Source organism: Aythya ferina (assembly GCF_964211825.1).
Source record: "Aythya ferina genome assembly, chromosome: 29".
In the NCBI taxonomy this organism is placed as follows: domain Eukaryota; kingdom Metazoa; phylum Chordata; class Aves; order Anseriformes; family Anatidae; genus Aythya; species Aythya ferina.
This window is the reverse complement of record NC_140326.1, coordinates 1,233,875-1,257,070: the sequence shown is the minus strand read 5'-3', so window position 1 is coordinate 1,257,070 and position 23,196 is coordinate 1,233,875. Positions and strand designations below refer to the sequence as shown.

The 23,196-nt window shown below is 42.2% G+C and overlaps 2 protein-coding genes, 1 long non-coding RNA gene and 1 pseudogene across 4 annotated transcripts; 2 read left to right on the top strand and 2 right to left on the bottom strand.

Annotated features, from left to right (window-relative positions):
* The first annotated feature begins 5,073 nt into the window (after nt 1-5,073).
* LOC311425011 lies at nt 5,074-6,448 on the top strand. Its single transcript, XR_014686219.1, has 2 exons — nt 5,074-5,111; nt 5,454-6,448. It is a non-coding gene; the product is annotated as an uncharacterized lncRNA (long non-coding RNA).
* A 3,027-nt stretch (nt 6,449-9,475) lies between these two features.
* Nucleotides 9,476-11,456, top strand: LOC311424974 (feather keratin B-4 pseudogene; annotated as a pseudogene). The gene is made up of 2 exons (XR_014698960.1): nt 9,476-9,546; nt 10,678-11,456. The product of XR_014698960.1 is annotated as a feather keratin B-4 pseudogene (transcript).
* Nucleotides 11,457-15,298: 3,842 nt separating this feature from the next.
* LOC311424951 (uncharacterized protein) lies at nt 15,299-17,957 on the bottom strand. Its single transcript, XM_084500459.1, has 2 exons — nt 17,673-17,957; nt 15,299-16,198 (listed from the first exon to the last, which is right to left on the bottom strand). The coding sequence occupies exon 2, from the start codon at nt 16,175-16,177 to the stop codon at nt 15,782-15,784; it is 396 nt and encodes a 131-aa protein (XP_084356585.1). The 5' UTR covers nt 16,178-16,198; nt 17,673-17,957; the 3' UTR covers nt 15,299-15,781.
* Nucleotides 17,958-22,396: 4,439 nt separating this feature from the next.
* Nucleotides 22,397-22,873, bottom strand: LOC311424926 (scale keratin; the record flags this gene model as incomplete). The annotated part of the gene is made up of 1 exon (XM_084500448.1): nt 22,397-22,873. One exon carries the CDS (start codon nt 22,871-22,873, stop codon nt 22,397-22,399), a length of 477 nt encoding a protein of 158 aa, XP_084356574.1.
* Nucleotides 22,874-23,196: the final 323 nt, after the last annotated feature.

Sequence of the window (23,196 nt, the reverse complement as noted above, 5' to 3'; positions counted from 1 at the left end):
TGTGTTTCAGATCCACTTCCACTGCAGAACCATGTCTTCCTACAGACAGCTGTGCAACTACCAGAGCTTCAGTCCATGTGAGGTGGCCTGCCCACAGCCCCTCGCCAGCGCCTGGAACGAGCCATGCATCACATCATGTGGTGACTCCAGGGCGGTGGTCTACCCACCCCCTGTTGTCATCACTTTTCCTGGGCCAATTCTCAGCTCCTGTCCTCAGGAAAGCATAGTGGGATCCTCAGCACCAGCTGGCATTTGGAACTCACTTGGCTATGGGGAATCTTATGGCTACAGAGGCTCTCAGGTTTATGGGGGATCACAGGGGAGCAAATTTGCATACCCTTATTGCTCTCAGAGATTAAGTGGCTACCACTTTAGGAAGAGTGAGCCCTGCCAAACCCAGCAAGAATATACTTGCACCAAGAGCAGTCAGGATAGTGAATGCAAGGTCCAAACTCAAGCATAGGATGAGCAAGAGAAGTTTCTAAGATGCTGTCTTAAAAAGGCTGAATCTTGTTAAAATTTTATATTTGTGCTCATATCTGCTTCTGCACTTCTTCCTCCTTCATTATAAGCATGCTTTTCTATTCTTCTTGTGGTCCAGATTTTCAAATGCATTAGCATTGCTTCTACATTCACTCCTATATTTTACACTAAGCATAATGGAAGAGCTGTGATGCTATGACCTGATGCTGCCTGATGTCCATCAAGGACTATGTTAAGGGATGAAAACTGGACCAGTCCATCACACTTACAGCTACAGAAGAAGAAAAGAACACTGTGCTTGAAATGAAGTTTCCTGAACAAGAAGCATCAGTTGTTAAAGCCTCAGATTCTCCAGTTTCTGTGTAAACATGTTGTTTCTATTGTAAACCCTCCGGCTTTATCTCCTATTAAAAAGTCATGCTGCATTATAATATTAGCATTCTAGTTTTCTCTTCTATGTGTTTTATAACACAACATGGTTGAAAGAATCTCCTGAACAAAACATTGGTGCTTCCTTTCTAGTTAAGTCCCATAGCAGGAGGGAAACAGAGACCCTAAATAATCAGTAGCATCATTCTGGTCTTCTTCTCAACAATGAGTTTTCCCATACTGTTGTTTGCTTTATCCCTTGCACTTCTAGAAAACTACCAGAGGCAGAAAGCAATACAGGGAATGGAAAAGAGATGTATCACAATTTTCATGCCCAGACACAGCATAACAAAAGAGCATAGGACATTTACTGTAAAACAGGAGCTAGCTAAGCACACCTGGCACAATGTGCAGCAGAGGTGCAGATTTGATCTTCCAGTACACTTTTGTTAGGACAGTGAACTAAAAGAGCCCAGATCTTGAAATCAAGCAGGGTTACTATACACTGCTCTGCTAAAGAGATTTAATGTGATAGCAAGCTACATCTGAGAGGTTGCTTAGCTAAACGCACTATTTAGTGCTTCCACCTGGTCCCTGAGCACTGTTGGGTCACTGCTGCCTACTTTCTGAGAACTTCCTGCACCTGCTTCACTTTAATGTAGCCTTTTCTTGGTCATCTAAGCTATCCTCAGAAATGTGAGTTTGTTGACCTTCCTCAGATTCCAACTTATGCTCCTTATTTCTTAGGTTTCCAGTAGGATACTCCTTTTCTCTGTACAATAACAAGAAGCTAAGGTACTAAAATATATTTGCTATTGGTTAATTGCAATCCCAGCTGGGGTACTTCTATGCTCTCAGAATTCTGACTATGAACATACAGAACAGGGAAGAGGATTCAAGTTTCTTGTATCTCAGACTTGGGTTTCATTGTTAAATAACTTCTTGTCTCTGGGAACGTGCTGTGCCCCATGCAATATTCCCTTTTCACTTCTCTATGTCACATAGAACTATAATAAGCTAATATTCATTTTTTATTACTCTGTTATATGTAATTAGAATAGTTCTGGATTAAACAAAAAACAAACAAACAAACAAACAAAAAAAGAAACATAGAAATGCACAGGAAGTACGGTTGAACTATACTGGCTATTTAGAACTTCACAATAGTCCTGAAAATTTTAACTAAGGGCTGGGCAGTTTCTCACACCTGGCTCCTTGTAAAGATTAAATCACATACGCAGGCAAGCCTAGCATGTTGTAAGCAGAGTTTCCTGATGAATGAATCCATAGGCATTAAATAAACACTAGGTCTGTGAGAGCATAATATTAATCTCACTGATCTCCAAGATAAGGGGATGGTTTGGTTCAATTGGTTTGCAGAGGCTGCAGTATCCCAAAACAGAAAGCAAACATATATAGTATTTGGATGCAATCACAAGTGTTTATTGGAAGCAAGAACTATACAGGTTAAGCAAAATAAAGGAAAGTGTACAAGATGGACCTCAGTGTTTGACAAACAGGACAACTTGGTAATCTACATTGAATGCGTTCAGTACGGTGCTCTTCCTTGCAGTTCAAGTTTCAGATGGGAAGGGCAAATCACAGTGCAAGGTCACATCTGTGAATCTTTCATATATTAAACATCTGGTTATAAAAAAAAAAAAAAAAAAAAAAAAAGAAGACTAAAGAAATAATGCAAGTCTCCCCAAAATTAAAAACATATACAAATTGGTTTCAATGATAATAGTGTTTTATTGCTCTAACAGTGAGGAACATGTTTTGCTTAGTCAAGATTCAGATTTCTAAGAATAGAAAAGAAGCATTTTCACAGCAGTAACATCAAAAGAAAAAGATCATAAGAAAGCCATGGGTAGGGTGCTAAGCAGCACCCACAGGTTGCAGAGGATTAGCTGGAGTCGTGGGTGACCAGGGCCTGGGGGAGCTCCTCAGCTCAGATGCACAGCCACGTCTTGTTGTTGGGTCCCCGCTGTTTCTCCAGCCATCCACACGCTGCAGTGCTCAGCAGGGCCTGCAGGGCCTGCAGGGCCTGTAGGGATACCTTCTGGACTGCTGGGAGAAGGAGGAAGAGGAGGAGGAGGAGAAGCCCCCATAGGAGAGGGAGCCCTGCAGAGCCCTGGGCTGTTCCAGCCCCAGCCCCAGTGGGGCTGAGCTGCCCACAAAGCTCTCCTGTGGGCAGGAGCTGAGGATGGGGCCAGGGAAGGTGATGACCACGGGTGGGGGGTAGACCACGGCGCGGGAGTCCCCGCAGGAGGTGACACAGGGCTGGCTGCAGGCGTCAGCGTAGGGCTGCGGGCAGGTCACCTCGCAGGGGGGGAAGCAGCGGGAGCTGAGCTGCTGGCTGAGGTAGGACATCCTTCGGGTAGTGAGGTGAACCTGCAAGGTGATAGGAGCCTGAGTCAGCCCGGAGCCACCGCGGGGACCTCCTAAGGAGCCCCGCCAGGCTCTGTGCACCTCGTGCTGCTAAGGTTGCCAACTACCTGGAGATTTCCCATCACCAAGTTTTGCAGCAAAACCAACTACATCTACTAAAGCCAGTGAGAGGAAAAAGTTTTCAAGGGAAGAGAGGCATAAGGATGTCAAGAGAAAGAGAGAGTATTTGACAAAGATTCAGTTAAACATTTTCTAGTGTGATGCTCTAAGTCAGAAATGTCATACTTACTCAAAGCACCAAAGAGGAGAAGTCAAGAGCAGCTGTCTGATGTGAGCTGTCTGTGCTGTGAGCCCTTTTTATACCGTTTCCTGAGCTTCCCACTGAGTCTCTTACACCTCGTGAACAAAATCTTAATTAGTGCACAAACACACAGATTACACATCACTCCTCATTCACGCTAATGGTTTCCTCACTGTTAAGAAATATTACTCAGCCCATGGTTTCCTCAGCGTTCTTCCTTCTAAGAAGTCATCTGTTAGACTTCCCTTGATTTGCAATATTTCTCTTTGGTTGTTTTATCTTAGAGCTATTGAAGTTTCTGTATCAGAAGCTGTTTTCATACACTGTATTCATTATTGTGCTTTAACTCCAGATATCTTGTTACTTTCCTGGGGACTGTTATTATTTTTTCCCTGGAAGTGTAAAGGGACATGGAAAGCTTTAATCCCTTTCTTTTCCTGATGCAGGTCAGTGATGATCCATTGAATCACTGAGGACACTGAAAACTTCCAAGTGATTTGCGGCATTGCAACAGTCTCCTGTAAGATTTAAGATTTCTGTGCTCAGCACAAACCGACGGACACACTTGTTCCCCTCTTGGTAATGGAGCCAGGTGGTTGCAATGCAGCTGTGACACACCACAATACAACGTTGCTTACCCCAAAGTAGAGTACCAGTTCTGAGAGCAGGAGTGCTGTCAGCTCTCCTGATGTTTTTTTTTTTTTTTTTTTTTTCTCTTAAGAAAAACCAAATTGAAGTCACATGAGATTGTGCTAATCTGATTGTCTTGCTCTTTTTGACATCCAAGCCAAAAAAAAAAAAAAAAAAAAAAAAAAAAAAAAAGCTAATAACATAATAACAAAAAAGCACTATTTTAACAGTTACTGGAGGTTTTTGTTCACATCTGACACAGGCTCACAGTATTGCTGCAGCCAGAAGGACGTGCTAGCCAGGTCTGTGGTCCAAAGGTTTCAGAGGGGCACAGGAGGGAATGTGTAGCATTCAGGGGCAAAATAAATCACAGCAGATCTGCAAGAATTAGTTAAACAAATCAACTCTATGCTTTAGTGTGTTGTATCAGACCTGCAGGGAATAGCCGGAATGAGAAACAAGGCAGGTAGAATCAATCTACCATCTTTAGTCTAGGTATAAGCCCTACCATGCTTCACCTCAGCATCAGCAAGGATTTAAGAGAAGACATTTAGCCCATGGAGCATTGCACTACTTGTGATACTGATGAGTGTGTGAAAAATACTGGCTTAGTGGAGCAATCGCATAAGTAAGTTTTCCAGCATATTTGGAATGCCAGAAAAATCAGCAAAGCATTTCAGGAAGTGAAGGTGTTTCAAAGTTTAAAGAAGAAACAAGAGGGTGTAGGAAGAAACTGATAATTGACCAGACAAAGGGTGAATCAAGCAATCATAGGAGCCTGGGGAGTGCCAAGCTCTGTTGTGTTTTGCAACAAAATAAACATGAAACACACAGGATGTCTCAACCCCCCCAGGCAAACCGGTGGATGGTATATAAGGGCTCCTGGCTCAGCAGCCCTCAGACCACAGCTCTCCACTTCTCCTCCTTGTTGATCTGAGTAAGTCTGATCCCTTAACCCTCCTTTATCTACTTAGGGACAGTGGGTTTGGGATGTTCTTAACCGACTCCTGAGCTGCAGCACTGTCAGTCCCTAGCTTTGTGTGAAAACCTTTTCCTGGGTATTCTCATGGCCAAACTGGGCAGTTGCAGTGTGGGCTGTAGGGGCTCAGGAATGAATGGGGTCAGCCTGCATGCTTTTTGCTTTGAGCTCAGGGATTTGCTGCACCTTGCCACAAGTTCCCAGCCACCTTGGCAGCATAAGGTGCACAGAGCCTGGTGGAGCTCCTTAGGAGGTCCCCGCGGTGGCTCCGGGCTGACTCAGGCTCCTATCACCTTGCAGGTTCACCTCACTACCCGAAGGATGTCCTACCTCAGCCAGCAGCTCAGCTCCCGCTGCTTCCCCCCCTGCGAGGTGACCTGCCCGCAGCCCTACGCTGACGCCTGCAGCCAGCCCTGTGTCACCTCCTGCGGGGACTCCCGCGCCGTGGTCTACCCCCCACCCGTGGTCATCACCTTCCCTGGCCCCATCCTCAGCTCCTGCCCACAGGAGAGCTTTGTGGGCAGCTCAGCCCCACTGGGGCTGGGGCTGGAACAGCCCAGGGCTCTGCAGGGCTCCCTCTCCTATGGGGGCTTCTCCTCCTCCTCCTCTTCCTCCTTCTCCCAGCAGTCCAGAAGGTATCCCTACAGGCCCTGCAGGCCCTGCAGGCCCTGCTGAGCACTGCAGCGTGTGGATGGCTGGAGAAACAGCGGGGACCCAACAACAAGACGTGGCTGTGCATCTGAGCTGAGGAGCTCCCCCAGGCCCTGGTCACCCACGACTCCAGCTAATCCTCTGCAACCTGTGGGTGCTGCTCAGCACCCATGGGAATCGCTCTTCTGATTGCTTTTCTTATCTTTTTGCTTTTGAAGTTGCTGCTGTGAACATGCACTGTTTTCTCAAACTGTGTCCTTTCTATCCTCACTTGCCAGAGGCAGAGCGATAGGGGTTAGAAACTGAGCAATTTGTTATTTAGCCTGTCTGAGAACACACATACTGATTTTCTGGTTTTGTGTTTAACCTGGAAGATGTAACAGAACTCCTGTTTGGAAAGTTACTTTGCTCTCCAGGTAGGTTTTATCATCAGCAAAACCTTTTTGTATATTCCAGAGCAGAACTTGGCTGAAAAAATTAGCTCTGTCACAGGAAAGAAAAAGTACCTTGTGTGAAATGCTCGGTGCTTGCTGATGAAGTGTTTATAATCTTGTTTGAGAAACTGGAAGCATTCTTTCACATTTTGTGGTTTGTTATTGTAAATGCCATTTCTTGTTCCAAATAAAAAAACATACTGCATCCTACCACTGGCATTTTGCTTTCATTTTTCTTCCCATGTTCTTCACACCTCTCATCCTTATATCCATCCCTTATATAAACAGTGATTAGAAACCCTCATACAAACACAGGGCCAGCATAAGTCATGTGCAATGCATAATTTCTCCCCTTCCCAGCCACTGGAACCAGAATTATCATGTTACAATAGTGAATGTCATCACAGAATTCCCTTTTTGCTGGGAAGTACATATGCCTCATGACTCAGCCAAAAAATATAGATGCTGAGTGTGGTTATTTGGGTTAGAATATATCAACATTTAACATAGGTCTATTTTTATATTCAGATACATATTGTCACTTTACTATTGTCCTCACTTTGTATCATGACCATCACTGTGCACAAGGTGCTGGCTGAATCTTATTCACTGTATGTTTTGCAGAAATGCCAAGATTATCGTGTCATAGGACATATGGGAATATAGCCTAGAAGGACTTTAATAACAGACTGTGTTAAGGTGACGTCTGTGCCTCATTAGGTTATTAGGGTTTTATTCTACTTATATCAGACAAAATAATCTGTTGTTACACAGTTAAATCAACAGAACTATACAAGCACTTCTGATAATTAAGGATGATTTAAAAGTCCCAGACTTGCATCATTAATTCTGATCTGGAAAGGGCACTGCAATTTTCATGACAAGTTGAGGGTATGCCAGTACTTCAGCCCAGAATTGTGAATTCTCCTCCTCCTCTGGCAGTTCCTGAAGTAACTCAGGTTTACTCCACTCGAGTCACGCTCTCCATGAAGCCACAAGAGTGCAGTGCTGAGTCCTCTTATCCCTATAAATGTTTATCTTGTGGTCCAGGCTAGGCTTTGTGGCCATCCCAGCCACAGCTTAATGTGGCCACAAAAACAGTCATGATTTTGGGCTTGAGTTATAGTAATGCCAAGGCATAAGAATTATTTGTAAAGCACTTACAAATATTTGTGCTTAAGCAGAAAGTGCTGCTCAACCCCTCCTCCTTAGCAAATGCTCCTTTTCTTTTGCATTTCCCGTCTCTCTTTCAGGTGGCTCATCCAAGTGTGCTGTTATGTGACTCCTCCTAGGGTGTAGTAGACATGCCCTTGCAACCTGGGTGTGCTGTATTACCAGATGAGACAAATTCCACCCACACTGTATGAGATGTGCTCTCGGGTGGATGATTCCATAACTATCCACCATGGGCTTGGAAGAATCATACAGAGATATCTGGGCATCATGAGCAAAGTTAAGAATTCAATTAGAAACTGCAATGAAAGGTGTCTGTTTGTTATTCTTGTGGTGGCACTTCATGACAGCCAGGAAGAATTTTCAGTTGCTCTTGTAGTTCAATAATCCAAAGTCAATGCATGGAAGTTTTTGCAGATACATCTCAAAGTCTTTTTTGATGTGTTACAATAATATATATTTATATATTTGGTATAGAAAAAATGTTATGCTAATTTAGTAAATGTGCTTGCTGATAGTTCACATCAAATAAATGTAAGTGTTCCACAGGGGTATTGTCATTTGACAACCTGTGTAGATGTATTCCATGTGTCGTGCTAACTTTGCTTTTCAAAGAGCTATTTGTCTCTGAATATTTTTCTGTAATGTATTTGCACCGGCCAATATCACAGAATGGTTCAGGTCAGTGAAACACCCAAAACTTCCATTATATTGGAAAAAGCATAACGACAGGAATCCAGACCCTGATTTGTGGGTCCATAAAATTATAAAATTAAAGCATATGGATGTCACCCTAAATATCATGAATCAAGAGAAGTACTTTGGGGTGTCAGTAGCATTGATAGATCCTTTCATTGCTTTCTCTGCCCTTTCAGGAGAGCAGGATGGATTGGAGAGGGATGCATCTCTAAGAACAATGTGATTCATTTGCAGGTAGCACCATCCCTGTCATCACCCATTTCCAGACAAAGTGAAACCAGGTGTGGTTCAGGCAGGAAGAGAAGACCGTGTGGCTTGTTTGCCGAAAACACGTTCCCTCCTTCCTTGTTTTTTTTTTTTTTTTTTTTTTTTTTTTAATCTGAGTCTTTCACTATCAGTAGCATGAAGGGCGTCTCCATAGGCAGTGCTGGGAAACACTGAGAGAAATCCCGAGGCGTCCTTGGGACAGAGGTTTCCCCAGCCTTCCTGCAAGTTTCACCTGCACGGCGTTACACTACTGTATTGCAAACGGTTACCAAGTGCAGGTGGGCAAACTGGAACACAAATTGCATTTTGGGACAGGAGTCTGAAAGTTATTCAAACTCAGTCATTAAACCTTCAATTCCCCAGAAGGAGAAAAGAGGCAAAGAATACACCTTCTTGAGGATAAAAATAAGCTATTGTAAATTATATCAATGTGAACACACGAAATGCATAGATTCTATCGAAAATAATTTTACTAGTAAAAAACTGAAGAACTGAAGACAGGGTGCTAGAGCAGAGGAACATATCTGCTGAAATAAGCACCAGTCTTCTGCATCAGCTGAAACTGGACTTGAGATTTCAGCCCAAGGTTTTCCTAGGGTGATGCACAGTTTCACGTGGTCTTGGAAGGTGCGGATAGAGTTTAATGTGTCTTATATCAGTCATGGGAAATAATATGCATGAGTATGATGGGATAAATTGCACAATGCCCCCTTATTGGAAGATGATTTGGAAAAGTGGTGTGGTATTCCGGCTATGTCACCATATTCTGTTTATTGTTAAACTTCTGAGCAATCTTTGCTCTATGAGGCATTCAGAGAAATAGAGGGGAAATAAAACAATTAAAAGAAGACAGATTCATTGTGGAATGAGGAAAAAAAAATACCTGAAAGGAATTTAGCACTTGAAGGTTAGTGAGGAAAGGCTTCATACAGCTTTGTCTGTCAGAGTAATAATGACAAGAACATGATACTAATCACTGTCGCTGAGCAAAATAATTGCATTATCTGGGGCAGTTACAGGTGGAGTGAATTTTTGTTTGATAATGCATTAGGACATCATACATGAAGAATGTCTCACATCCTCCCGATTGCCTAAGAAAAGACATAAAAACGCTCATAGTGTTGGGCTGCTCTAACCATTTCTCTTTACCTGCTCTTTGCTGTGGAGGGGTAAGTCTGAGCCTTTATCCTTACAGCTATTTTGATATTGCTGTAGCAATATAGGACTTTGACACAAAACTATGACTTAAGAAATGTTTAAAATGTTTAAAGCTTTCTTTCAGCATGAGTTGTTTCCTACTTATTTAGTGGCAGGCTGTAAAAAAACAGGAAAAGAATTTTCAGAGCAGCTGATAGTTTAGGATATGCAAATTTATGTATAGTGAGATGTGCTGAATTCCTGTGCCCTTCAGCCTGACCATTCTTCCTTCAGGAATCTGCCTTATTTTGGATACATTGACTTGCAATGGTGACTACCAAAAAAAAAGTTAACTCCGGCTCTGAAACTGAGCAAGGAAGCCACCATTAGCTATGTTTTTTTTCTTGTTCCTTGCAATTATTTCTGAATTAATTTGAAGCCTGTCAGGCATCACATGATGTAGTTGTTACAGTAGGACATTGTTCCTACTCTATTTCCAGCTTTTCATTTTATGGGTTTTAGTAGGGCAGGGTGGAGATCCAGAGGAGCTGCAAGGTGATTGCAGGGAATCTTGATGCAAGCTGTAGCATCTGCAGGGCTCTGGAATAACACTATCACTGACAATCAGGCTTGCCCAAATTTTAACTTGGTCTCTCCTGTTACCTCACCAAATGGCTCTGGGCAATGCATTCACTCCTCAGCCTCAGTTACCTCTTCCTTAAAGCTGGGAAAACAATGACTTGCCTCATGCAGATACTGCAATGATTACAGGTGATGCAGGGGATGCTACTACATAAGTGCTAGCTGGTATTGCTGTTCTTTTCTGCAGATACTTGTAAAAAAATAGTCAAGTGTCACAGAATTCAGGTACAAAAAGGAATGGCAGAAAAGAGAAATAGTAGATAGTGGGATAGCTCAAGCAAAAATACACAATTTCGTTGCTCATTAATGATATTTTTAGGTACCAAATTAGGACCCAGGAGGAACAGAGACTGTTTTGGGAAAGGAAGAGGGCATAAAAAGAAGATGAGAAAAGGGACAGCTGAAATCTCCATGTTCCACCTCTTCTCCCTGTCTTTCATTCTTTCTCTTCCTAGCCTAATCTCCATTATTTTGGTTCTTGATCTTTCAGTCTCAAGTTGCCACGGTGTTGTGTGTTTCAGATCTGTCTCCATTCTCAGAAGATGTCTTTCTACAGACAGATCAGCTCCCGCTGCCTTGCACCCTGCGAGGTGACCTGCCCGCAGCCAATGGTGAATGCCTGTAGCCAGCCCTGTGTTACATCCTGTGGTGATTCGAGAGCTGTGATCTACCCACCACCTGTTGTCATGACCTTCCCAGGACCCATCCTCAGCTCCTGCCCTCAGGAGAGCATTGTGGGCAGCTCAGCACCAGCTGGCTTTGGGAGCTCATTTGGATACACGAGCTCTCAGGGTCTCAGGGGCTTCTATGACTCTGGAAGCCTGTACACTTATGGGAAGTCATATTCTTCCTATGGGTCCAGTGGCTATGGCGCTGGGAGGTGCAGACCATGTTAAATGGGCAGTGAATAAAATAAAAGGAGCAATCACTCAGCACAGAGGAAGATGCATCTCCACAAACTCTGTTACTGGCATGGCTTTTCTGGGGCATGAGCACCATCTCTGAACACCAGAATTACATGTATTTATCAGGCTAATGATTTAATTCAGTTCTCTGACTATTCTTATCAGTGGCTTCATATAATAACGTCCTAGGTGTATCACCAATCTTTGGCTTTTTAAATGTTGGACAGCACTGTGTAAATCTTCCTCTGCTATGAAAAAGAAAGAGTAATGTATGTGGAATGCACAGCCTGGGAACAATTCTCTGTTTGAAGTCTTTAATGGGACCCTGACAAATTTTTCATGCTCCATCACATCTTCTCCTTCTTATTCTCTCAATAAATAGTTCTGCATCAACATTCTGAGCTTCCTGTTCTTTATTTGCCCACCATTCTCTATTTATATACCATTCTGACTGAGCATCAGTCTTTGTAGCCAGCCGTGACAGTGTTCACATTCTTTCAACACCTCAAATTGGAAGATGACCAGGCCTTTTAAGCAGGAGGTAGCATAATGACTGCCTTCTGCACAAAAGTAATTTCATGCTGGATAAACATGCTTTTGTAACTCATACAACTAAGTTTGAAATTTCCTCCAGGAGAGGTGTGGTTCAATGTGTATTTGTTACATGCTAGCGAAGAAAGTTAAATACACAAGTAATTTTGAAGATCTTCCCTGTGTCTCGCTACTTGCCCAAGGCTCCGACTTAATAACACCTCTTAGATTGGTTTTACGATATTTTCCATTGTTTAAAAATAGCACGTAATAATCTGTGGGTAGATTCCTTTGAATGGCTAACAGGAAATTTTAACTGCATAGTGAATCTTCACTGAAATTCTATGCATTCTTGAAGTAGCCCATTAATACCTCTAAATTCTTGGCAGCTTCAGTTAAAATAAATAAAAGAAAAAACATTTAGACTTCTCTGAAGAGCCATACGTATAATTCATGTCAAATACTGATTTCCATCTCAGGCTTACACCTAAATTTCAACCTACTCATAAATGACAGCACAAGTCCAAGCTGCTTAGCAAGTCATTTGAAGCTGTTTTTCTAGAGAGACAGTTTGCATAAAATTAGCATAGCTATCAGTCATCTGGTGGCCTCCTGCCTGCATAGGGAAGAAGAGATCATTTGGAGGCATTCACCTCCTACTGACACTGCTTACAGTTGCAATACCAGCCAGGGCTCTGAGGGACCAGAGGTCAGACATTGCTCAGCACTGCTGCTGTTCCCCATGTGAAACACCAGTATTGCACTGGCAAACCTCACCATGCTTCAGCAGGCTGATTCTGGGTAAAGCCCAGCGTCATGCTGGTGAAATTTGTTTAGGCAGGATCAAGCACGTGGTAATAACTTCAAAGAGGTTGGAGGTGTGACTTCACTTGTAAAAGTACCTGAAATGAGATGAGGCTACAACGAGGTAGCCAGCCAACACCTCTTTCTTGTTAGGATGTGTCTGAAGGCTTTGTCTTGTTTTTATGCTTCTTCTGTCTGCAGTGCTCTGTATGATTATTCTTGGAGTCACACAGATGTTGTCAAAAAAGCGCACTCATTTGCACAGCTATGCAGAGCACTAAGGCAACCAAATCAGATATTTTTAAGCCACATTACTATGGTATTGATCACAACAAAAGAGGCTCTTTTCAATAATGGTGTCAGCAGACCTGGATGAAGATGTTTCACCTACTATGCTACAGAAAAGGCAGGCATGGGAAGCAGACGCTGGAGTCTATGCTATAAATAGATAATTGGAGTCAGTACTAATTGAACAGTGATCTCTAATGATTTTGAATGGCACTTGACAGAGCACACCACTGTTATTTGACAGTCCTTTGGAGAGCAGGAGCTACAAAACTGGCATTACCGATGCTCATCTGCCAGTCTGAATTTGCATGTTAGGAGCATACACCAGAGCAAAGACAGAAGGACAGTTCTTTAACCACTTTCCTTTGTTCTGCTCTGCTCCTGACCATTAGCAATCTGCCACTTCCTAAATGCACATCAGGCTGAACTTTGATTACACTTGCACCTGGGTGTAATCACAGAAGAACACGATGAAAAATAAGAGGACTAATTTCACTAGCAGCTGGAATGCATCTCAGGTCAGACCACATGCAGACATGAGATGGGAGGAACACCGGCTGCTTTCTGGTGTTCCTATGGAGGAGTGCTGGGATCCTGACAGTTTGTCAGCCACTGCAACACAGGGACCACATCTGACTGAGGTCCCCCACAGCTCTTGGTCAGCCGTGGGAAGTTCAGGATGGTGGCACTTAGTTCCAGTGACTCAGACTCCTGTTCCTTCTGTCAGTGAAACAAGTAACGACCAGAAATGGGAAGCAATAATAAATGAAATCAGGTCACTGTCTCATCTTGAACTATAGAGGTCACTACACTCTCCTCTCATCTAAATGTGTTTATACCCTAGTACAAAGTAATTCTATCACTAAAGGAGATGCAATTAGAAGTTGATTCATAAAGATGTTGCAAACATAGCCCAAAGTGTGTATCCTCCTCCACACTAAATTACAGCTCAAGACATATCTGTGGGAGTTAAGCCTCTCATGTTTGATTTAAATAGATGGATTCACTAAATATTTACTCACTGCTGGAGCCTAATGGTTTGTTACATGGCTCAGGCTCTCACCACTGGTAAATGTCCTGTAGGTGCAATTGCTTAGCATAGCAGAACCAGAAATGTGCCCTGCTGAATGCCAGCTTCCTTCCAGGGTTTAGACCTGGAGCAATTAGCAAATCGATCACTTACAGTCAACCTTTCACCTGTTTTGCAGCTAGAGGATCTGAACTCGAATGTTTCAGATATTTTAAAATGTTCTGTCAGAGAAACCTGAAGAATTGTCTCTTTTTTAGCTAATTCTCCCCTTTTACTTAAAAGACAATCTCAGAAGTCATGTCTTGAATCTGTTAAATTTCCTCTGTCCTGTATACTAGCCATGTAATGCAGTCTTTCAGCTAATATAATCAGAAGTCCATGGAAACATGCCAGTTTGATTATTTCATTTTCAGAGTTCTATCGTGGGGAAAAAAAAAATAAAGTAAATGGAATATATTCAATTTTAAACACCAACAAATTGACTAACAAATGGTAGTGAGAATAGTGAACTAGACTACAGGTAAATTTGAATATTAAGACAGAAATTAGCATTACTGAAATGCTCTCCATCCTGATGTATGCCAGACAGGAATATTCCACTGTGAGCTCCTTATCCCTGCTATTTTCCTCCTCTTCCTACAGGAGATGTGAGCACCAGTGAAGACCAAACCTGAAGCTAACCAATGGCATAGAACTCTGGAAGCAGAGACTGTACATTGAATGTTAGATGGGGACATTGGAGAGAATCCAATTCTGGGCTTTACCAAGCATTTCCCATGTCACCTGGGGAGAATGTTAACTAATGTTTTTCTCAGTATGGAAAGCATAGCCTTTAATCTCTGTACAAAAGATGCTTATCTGCTAAAAAGGGAAAAGAGCAAGGCTGCTCATGCTTTGCTTGTCTTGTCAGTTTACTCTGAAAGCACCTGAGGGCAGGGTTTGGCTTTACTCTTTGTTTGCATAGCACTGAACATGCCTTATTTGCAGCTTCATTGCAATTACAATTGGCTATATTACCAACAGCTCAGAAGCTCTGACTGTCTTCTGCTCCCGATACTTACTGAACTAGTTATTTCTTAAAGGAAACAGGGATTATTCCTCTTTCCTACTGGGGCAGACAGGCTGATGACTACAAGGAGGGATGAGCATTGCATTCGCTGCTTGCGATGTCTGGAGTTAAAACACTGCTGGGCAATGTCAGGGCTGTAAGTTGAGCATTGTATTTGTGAATTTACAGGTGCAAATTTACTTTTGGAAAGTCCTCTGCTGGTTAATACCTCAGTGGCATTTGTGGTCATGCGGAACTCAATGTGGAAACCCACACTTATCTGTCTGAATGCTCATGGAAAGGCCCCACTGAAATAATGTTTAAATAACAGAAGTTAAGATACTACATTATTTCAAGCCATTAACATTTTCAAAGGATGAACAGCTCCTCCTCAGGGTGTTGTTATGGAAATGTTTATGACACTGTGTAAATTCAATCTGTACTAAAATGCTTTGTAGCAGTAATTCTCAGTTAACAGCTTGTTCCTGGCCATGGCAGAACACCACCCAGAACAAGCGCAAGGGAAACCAGAAAGCTTTCTGTGATGCAACAAAACTTTAATGAGAAATAAATGCCTTTGTTTGCAAAGCAAGATATCACAGAATATGAAAAAAAACAAACAAACAAACAAAAAAAAAAACAAAAACAAAACAAAAAAAAACCAACTGTTTCCAGACAGTTTCAGAGAATGTTCAACAAATGTCCTGTTCAGAAATATTGCTGTCCTCAGCTGGCTTTCTTCTGTCTGTTGTGCCACTCCTAATGAAGACAGTTGCCATTATGAGGGATGCTTATATCGCATATGCTGGCCCACAATAGTTTTTTTTAAATGGGAAAGCTGGAACAGGTGCCAACAGTGAACAATAAACTAGAAACTGAAGGGACAACCAAAAGAAGATGAAAGATCAGAAATGCTAAGTGGCAGCAGCTCCACTGCAGGGCTGCCAAATTGCTGAACCCCCATCCTCACTGCTCTGCATTTATGTCTTCATGAGAGACTCTTCCATGCTCTTCTACCTTTAGCATGGCCCGCAGCTGCCACGGAGGAACCGGCTGTAACGTCGGGAGGAGAAGGGGCTGCAGTACCCGCTGCCGAATGTGGAGAGGGCTGAGCTCCCGTAACTGTACTGTGCTCCATATCTCAAAGAGTTCCCATAACCAGAAGAGCTCCTGGGGCCATAGAGGCCCCCCAGCCCCAGGGAGCCCCCAAAGGCGGGTGCTCTGGAGGAACCCACCACAGCTTGCTGTGGGAAGGAGCTGAGGATGGGGCCAGGAAAGGTTATGACAACAGGGGGTGGCTGAATCACGGCCGTGGAGTCAGGGCACTGCCGGACACAGGGCTCGTTGCAGCTGTTGGCGATGGGCTGGGGGCAGGCAATGCTGCTGGTGGTGGGGCACAGGTCATAGCAGGACATTTCTCTGCAGGGGAGGTGAACCTGAAACACAGAGCACAGGGCTGAGGAAACACAAAGCACAAGTTGTACTGGAGCACAACATTTGTTGCTGGCTTGTTGAGGAACAAGCAAAATGATTGTCTGATGCACAGGCAAAATTGATGAATTCACAAAATTTTGCATTGATCATCATCACCTTGATCTTCCCTATCCTTATCCTCTCCCTATCCTATCCCTGCAATTGTATCATCCTCCAAGCCTTCTGAAATTGCTGCTTTCTTCTTTTTTTTTTTCTTTCTCTCTCTCTCTCTTTTTTTTTTTTTTTTTAAATTCCCTCCTGGAGGACAAAAGCATCAGCAGTAAGTGTTACGAAAACAGAAGTTCTCCTCCCTGAGCAGTGCAGTTTGAAACCCCAGAGCTGTAATATCTACACCAGACATGACTTCTTTATTGTACCAAATGAGACAGAAGCAGGTTTTGAGTCAGGAAACATGCAATGGAGACATAAACTCAACACTATTTTAACTGCAGATTTTCATGCTTCTTTTCTGGTCCCTGTCTACTTTTAAGCTCTCTGGGATAATTTACTTCCAGTTGTTCCTTTTTAGCTCCACATTCCCTTAATCTCTCTAATACCTGTGGTAAAACCCCCAAAGTATTTGAGCCCAAAGAGAGATTCATATACTTGATATATAAAGTTACCGTATGAAATATTTCTATCCACATATTTCTTGTCATAGCTGTACAATTTTATACTGAGTGTGGAGGAAATTGGGAAAATATAAGCAGCTGATTTTCTTCATCAGATAAAAATCCAGTTTGCAAACTACCATTTCCACAGAAAGACTGGCTATTAAAGCTTATGGCTTGCCACTGCTTCCAGTAAAAAAGAGGAAATATTTTGTTCATATAATAGCCATGCAATGCAGAGAATCAAAGCATTGAACTCAGTGTATCCAAATAGCTAATCTGGATCTCAATTTGCAAGTGGATATTTGACAAATGCGCTGGATCAGACTTCCTGCCTTCCTTGCTATTGTCTCTAGGGAAAATAACTAGGGTTTAAAATAAGTAGGATTCAGTTTTTACCTATCCGTATAAACTAAATGCAAGCTAGGATTATTTTGCAATAAAATTCCCATGTAGATAATGCTCTTTACTCAGCTGGGTCCCTGAACAGCTTAGATTATAGCCATGTTTTTCTGATTTAGTTATTAACTGAAATGGTACAGGAGAACTCTGCATTTTAAAGCTTATGCCTTCCTATACTTTCAATCTGCTAACAGGACAGAAATGCCAAAATATGAATAATAGTGAAATAAATGCCTCAATCCTTTTTGTGTCTCCTAAAACTTGCAAATATACTTTAAACAAGGGGGGGGGGGGGGGGGAGGGGGCAGGGGGGTATGACACAACAAAATAGTTCTACAAACTTAAACTTAACATGGTAGTGGGGTACTGTATTCTAAGGTGCAGTAGAAAAACATTTTGGCATTTAGAAAGAGATGAGACATACCTGATGTAGAGGAGAGTCTGTAGGAGAAGGAGATGAAGTAGGTCTGAGTACCCACTCCTTTTATACAGCTTTTCAGATTGCCTGGGGGGGGGCTGAGGCAGTGTACACATGAGGTCATAATCACCAACCAGCCCAAATTTGAAGCATTTAACTTCCCAAAATGATGAAATTGTTGTTGCTCGCTGTTTGCAAAATCACCCTAAATCTCTGAATAGCATGATATGCACATTCCAGCTCCCAGGTCTCTTTCATCTAGAGCTTAATTGACCAGCTTCTTTGCTAGTATCATTCCACCCTCCTCACTGGCATTGCAAGCAGAATTAAACTGGTTCTATTTATTTAGCACTTCCTTCATTAACTTCCCGTAATGATTTTAATCTGTGCTATAACTTGCTGTCATATATGTGTTTATATTTAAGCACTTCAGAACTAGGCTAGAATCTAATCTACTCACACATTTTGCAATGAGATATTCAGTGAGGTGGAAGACACCTTCTGATCCTGTTCCCACCCACAGTCATAAAATACAAGAGTGAACCCATACCTTCAGAAAGCCATTTTTAAGTGTTTTCTTCACAGACACACTGGGTAAGTGGCAGCAAAAGGAATGGAATATTATGGCAATGGATTTTTTTCCTCTTTCTTTCCTGATTAGCAGAACATCACCTGCAGAGTGCATACTCTTGCAGAGCCCTGTTTTGACTTCCCAGATCTCAAGTGACTTGTCTGAACCACTTATTCAGGCTTTCCTGATATTTGCCGGTGAGGAACAAGAGTTGTTGCAAGACAATTCATCCTGATGCTTACCTTACCAGTATTTGTATCATCCTCAAAACATAGCAATTTTGCTTTCATTGACACACAAAACAAGCTTAAATGAAACACCCAGCATTTAAATGGGGAAGGTTCAATTAGATATATCCCACCCATATTCTGAAATTCTCCCTAATAAACAGTGCCTCATTCAACCTCAGATTTCCTTGTTTGCTTACAGATCAGTTGTTTGTTAAATTACAAACACCACAACATTTCTAACAGAAATTATATTTAAATTATGAGATTCTTCTTCCAGACTTTGAGACAGCACTGGAGGATCACAAGAACAATCATACTCACAAAGGATTTTAAATTGCTTTTTTGTGTGTGGTTTTTAAGCACTTCATAAAGCCTCTCTAATGGTTTATGCATGAATTGGTGCGTCATTATTGTAACATAAGTATGTGGTTGTATTCAAGAAGCCCAGCATTTGAAATACATTTTTTTGAAATTTTACTGGTCAAGTGGACTCTTCCTGTTCTTATCACCAGCTCATAACTTCTAACTCTAGGATTTCAGCTGATTTCTTACTACAAAGTAGGCTTGTATTTATTTGTTTTTAGTTGTGTACAGACTCCTTCAATGCTGATGTTGCGTGAATTCACAGACCCTTTGCTGTCTGCATCACAAAGATCTGCAGCACCTGCCTCTGCCCTCGTGTTTTGAAAGCTTTTCCTAGGACTTTCCAAGTCAAGTTCAGTGAACTGTTAACCCCATTTACCTTTGTTTTGATGAATGGATTTACCTCTCAGATATGAAGAAACAGAAGAACTGGATATTTGGCAGATAAGGCATGAGTCTGGGTGATTTTAAAAAGTACTTTACAATATTTCTTTTGATTTTTCCCCTGAAAAAATGCAAGGTGGTCATGTTCAAATGTAAGTTCCAACTGCATGCAAAGATTGTTGATTTCACAAGAAAGACACCACGTTTTGTCTCAATTATACTTTATCTAGCATGGGTAAGGAAGGATGGAAAGAAAACCTGCGTATGAAAGCAGATGTCAATTGTGGTTGACATTTGAGCCACCATCATTATGTCAACTATATAAACAAGAGGTAAGTAAGTGAAGCCAGCATAATTCCTCCTGTCATTCTAATGGAGTTAGTGGAATGTTACCGGGAATATGAATCTTGCCAATTAAGTGTTAAGATGAAAGAAATATTTGTTTTGTAATTTGCATTTCAAGCAGCATGAGAATTTGAATCAACTAATAAACATAAATATTGAGCAAAACTGTTTCATCATTTTGAGGTGAACCATGTGTGATAAATGTGGGCTGGTGCTAATGGGAGCCTCAGGTCCTTCAGGCAGTTTGAGAAGTGTATAAAAGTCCCTCCTCAAAGCTGCCTTGCGATTTGCTTCTCTTGCCTTCTTCTTGGAGAAAAAATATTCTTTAGATATCAAACTATTGGGTTTTATGTAAATTTGAGTTACTCCTCTTTTGTCATTTACAAGGCAGCAATGTTATATGCTGTCTTTTAGGGCTGAACTGGTATTTTTTTAAATCTATTGTCAGGAGCTATCAGCTCTCCACTAGCCCAGATCTTGGTTTATAATCTTCTAAGCAGAAGCCAAAACCTCAGACTGTAATCCTACAAATTGTTCTGCACTCCTACACTCCTAGTCACAGTCAGGTCGAACGGAGAACATGTCCTCCTAGTTTCTTGGTCTTCCAAATGCCATATCAACTTAGTTTGTATGGAAGAAAGCCAGGCATTAAAAAGACACAAGGAAAGCTCCCTTACTCAGTGCAAAAAGGGCCTTCTGGGTGTTAGGAGCCCAGTGAGCCATTAGGCAGTTCATTCAGTGATGGACAGCATCAGGATCTTTGCACTAAATTTCAGACAACATGGAACTGACTTGTATCAGAGAAAAGGCTTAGGATAAGAGCAGCCATCTGTCTGGTGAAGCATGTAGCCTTCTATATTCTTGTGTTTCCTCTAAGCAATAATTCATTCTTACTTTTTTTTTTTTTTTCTTAGAAGGCTCATACAAATATGAGGAACTACATTGATCTGACCAAGTAGATCTGGGCTAGGTAGCTGCAGTCAGGTAGGATGGATCTGTAACCAAGTCAGTGTTCCTGTGGATACAGGCTGCTGGGCCTTTCCCATAACCATGAGCTCAAAGCTTTTTGTTGCAGGGGGTTTGGGCTATGCTGCAGTTAGACGTTGTCATGTTGTCAGCTGACCAGTCTGTATCTGGACCCAGTGCCAGGAGCTGCAATGAGCTGACTGCCCTGACCTGAGGGTAGTGATTCAGCCACCACTCGCTCTCATCACCTTGCCAGACCAGATGCTTAGTTCCTTCCTCCAGGACAGCATAGCGGGATCTTTGTCAGTACCCATCCTTAAGGGCTCCTTTTGTTAATGGGAACTTTGGTTATGGTGGTCTTTACCACAGCAGATTTTCTCAGATTTTCAGGACTAGGCAAGTTGTACATTCTTTCTGGCTGTTGTTTTGGTGCTGGATACCATTATGGAAGCTGTGAGTCTTGCTAATGCTGGAAAGCTAGTCAATTTATCAGTGATGACTAGAAAATAAGAACAAATAAAAGGCAGATTCATACCTGGCTTTTTGGCTACTGGGTGCAGAGGAAGTGCAGTATATACTGTCTCTCTAAATGGAGAGAGGAGCTGGAGATGCTTAGCAGCTCTTGCATTGCTTTCTTTATATTCTCTCTTCAGCTTCCAGTCAGACATTCACTGAGCACTCCTACAGTATGGTTAGCCATGCTTCTTATTCTAGTAAAATACGTAGCCTGAGATCTTTTGGCAGCTGAACCACAGAAAGAAAAACATCTTGTGTGATAACCATCTGCTTGATCAGGAGACTGTTACATGCCTTACGGATAACAAGAAAAGATAGACCATGTGTGGTACAGAAGACAGAAAATGTGTGGTACAGTATTTTTACTTGGTTTGAGGATACCAATATAATATTTATATAAATTAAATGTATACTTTATATATATATTACTTAAACGGATCTAAAGAACTCTCAAACCAAGGAACTCAAACAGATATACTTAGAAATTATGCAAATGGTCCTTGTGGTTTTGAATTGTCACATGCACACAAAATTACTGCCAAAAATTACTGGAGAGAGAAAATTTAACAGTATGGACCCAGGCTGATCTGTGCTAGAGAGACACAGAATCTGAAATTCATTTGGTATCAACCACCAAGCTTCAATTAAGAGCTGTCATGGTGAAATTGTACAACATTGGATTACGAGTCTGTAGTGCAATAACTAAGGGCTCAGTCTTCAGAGTGTGAACATGTAGTTCAAAGTATTATCTCACAGACTAATGAGTGGGGAATCTAATAAGGTAACATGCAAAGAAAGCCAATTTTAATCTATGGCAAGTACATTGTGACCATGTTGTTGTAGTTCAGTGATGAAACAGGTCTAGCAAGGGTGCCCTGTGAAGACTTTCACCATGTGAGCAGGGTTTGCACAATATTATTGCAGCTCCAACTACAACAGGCAGTTTTACTCAAAAAAGTTGGCAAACTCAGAATGGATGAAAACAGTAAACCACAAGACACTTTTCTTTTTAAATGATGCAATGGAATTTTAATGAGAATGAAAAGAACAAACACGTATCACAATATCAAGAATGTATATCCAAGATGTCAGAGGCAAATGCATTTTGAAAGACACCAAGTTACATGTCTCACTGCATTCAGACACCAGTATGATAACATAGAAGATAACAAGGAACTGAACCCATGAATATATCAGAGAAGAATTCAAATGAAAAAAGGAGAGGTTGGAGCCTGCAGAAGGTGAAACACTGAGCAGGATTTGCAAGTGCTTGCACAAAGCTGACACTCCTTCACTCACTGGTGAATCTGCATTTTGTTTTTCACAGGTACTTTATTCAGTGGATTTTCTTGTGTTTAGCAGGGCCCACAGCTTCCACGGCGGTATCTGTTGTACCGGTAGGTGTAAGGGCTGCAATAGCCAGAACCAAAGGATCTACCGTAGCCAGACAGGCCCCTGTAGCCCAGGGAGGAGCCTCCATAGCCAGACAGGCCCCCATAGCCCAGGGAAGAGCCCCCAAAGCCATACAGACCCCCGTAGCCCAGGGAAGAGCCCCCGGAGCCATACAGACCCCCATAGCCCAGGGAAGAGCCCCCAAAGCCGAGGGAGCCCCCAAAGCCCCCAAAGACGGGTGCTCCGGAGGATCCCACAACTGAATCCTGGGGGAAGGAGCTGAGGATGGGGCCAGGGAAGGTGACGACGACGGGGGGCGGCTGGATCACAGTCGTGGAGTCAGGGCACTGCCGGACACAGGGCTCATTGCAGCTGTCAGCGATGGGCTGGGGGCAGCTGATACCACTGTTGTAGGTGGGGCACAAATCGTAGCAAGACATCTTGTAGGGATGGAGGTCTGCAAAACACACTGATGAGTAAATTAAAAGTACAAATTCTGTTGGAAAAAGGGTTTAAAATTTGGACATGTGGACTAGAATAGTGGCTTTATCTTTCAGATCTTGGCTTCCTTCTCTTCAGTATAATTTATGCAAAAACTCTCCTTCTTGTAAAAATCAGCATTGTCCAGATTGCACACTGAAAAGTCAGTTCTTTTATAGTCTCATTCCTAATTTCTTATGCCTGTTCTCCTATAAGAAGTAGCTCTTTGTTCTCCCCAACTCTTGATCACTTACAATAATATTATCTAGCACCTACTCTGCAA

Bases quoted from the DNA above. Each gene is read 5' to 3' on its own strand.
- LOC311424951 (XM_084500459.1), bottom strand. From the start codon at position 16,177: ATGTCCTGCTATGACCTGTGCCCCACCACCAGCAGCATTGCCTGCCCC.